This window comes from Penaeus monodon, chromosome 34 (genome assembly GCF_015228065.2).
Source record: "Penaeus monodon isolate SGIC_2016 chromosome 34, NSTDA_Pmon_1, whole genome shotgun sequence".
Lineage (NCBI taxonomy): Eukaryota > Metazoa > Arthropoda > Malacostraca > Decapoda > Penaeidae > Penaeus > Penaeus monodon.
The window spans coordinates 31,367,490-31,368,509 of NC_051419.1; the positions used below are offsets into that span (position 1 = coordinate 31,367,490).

Below are 1,020 nucleotides of genomic sequence, written 5' to 3' on the forward strand. Positions count from 1 at the left end.
TTGCACAGACCTTATTGCATAAATGTGTTTTCCAGATACATAATGGTATGAGTGTGTGTTTGTATTTGGTTACTTTGAGAAATGGTCACTGTATCAAGTTTGACCGGGCATTTTGCCAATCTCAGTCCAATATACTCTAAACAAAAACTGCAGCAGTACACACAAAGGGCTTAACTGTATCTAAACACCCAAATGAACTGATCTTATGAAACCTCCCTGCACTCGAATACATCCAACCTACCTTCTCTTCAAACTCGACCTTCTCCGCCATCATATGCGGTCGGTTGTCCTTGAAGAAGATGGGGCGCTGCTTCTGCGAGCCAATGTGCCGCAGAACCAGCATTGCTTCTTGATCATTTTCTACTGTGAAGAGCTTGGCATTTCCAGGAAACTTTGACTCAATCTCCTTCACTACACGCTGTCTCATCTGCATTTTTCTCTGTTATCAAACAAGAATGAGTTTATTATGATGTCTTTTGGAATGTGTCCATTAGCCACCTTATACTCCAAAATAAAATGCTAAAAAATACCAGTTTCCTCAGAGTACTTGAAAATTAATACCGTGAAGAATTGGAAACGTCTAAATATCTATGCTTTCACTGATCTTCACTAAGCATATGAAAAAATATCAGTATTTCAACTAATTCCAGTCACCAAAGAAAAGCACTTTATCTCAACTCCCTTTCCTTTACACAAAACCACTTCCTCGAAAAACAAACAAACGAAAAATGAAAAGAAAATAATTCGCAACACCAGAATAAATAACAGAAAATAAGGATGAAATAAACAAAGTACCTGATACATGCCACACAACGCAAGAGTTCCATACCATTTTCCCGGTAACCACAAATATTCACCTGTATTTATGCCAAACAGAGAAACCACAAGTTGAAACCATTCATGAAGCTAAGGTAACATTATGAGGCATGATTAGTGAGAATGCCTGATGCCATAACAAGACGTTTGATCATTGAGATTTCACCGTTACATTTTTAAAAAATTTTTAGTATTAGACATCTA

The 1,020-nt window shown here is 37.2% G+C and overlaps 1 protein-coding gene across 2 annotated transcripts in view; it reads right to left on the reverse strand.

The window, feature by feature from the left end:
- The window catches only part of LOC119594722 (pre-rRNA-processing protein TSR1 homolog), a gene marked incomplete in the record, with an annotated part of 10,907 nt that overhangs the window by 4,237 nt on the left and 5,650 nt on the right, over nt 1–1,020 (reverse strand). For both annotated transcript variants that reach the window (XM_037943783.1, XM_037943782.1), the window contains 1 exon segment: nt 242–439. In XM_037943783.1, the coding sequence (XP_037799711.1) occupies nt 242–439 (198 nt within the window).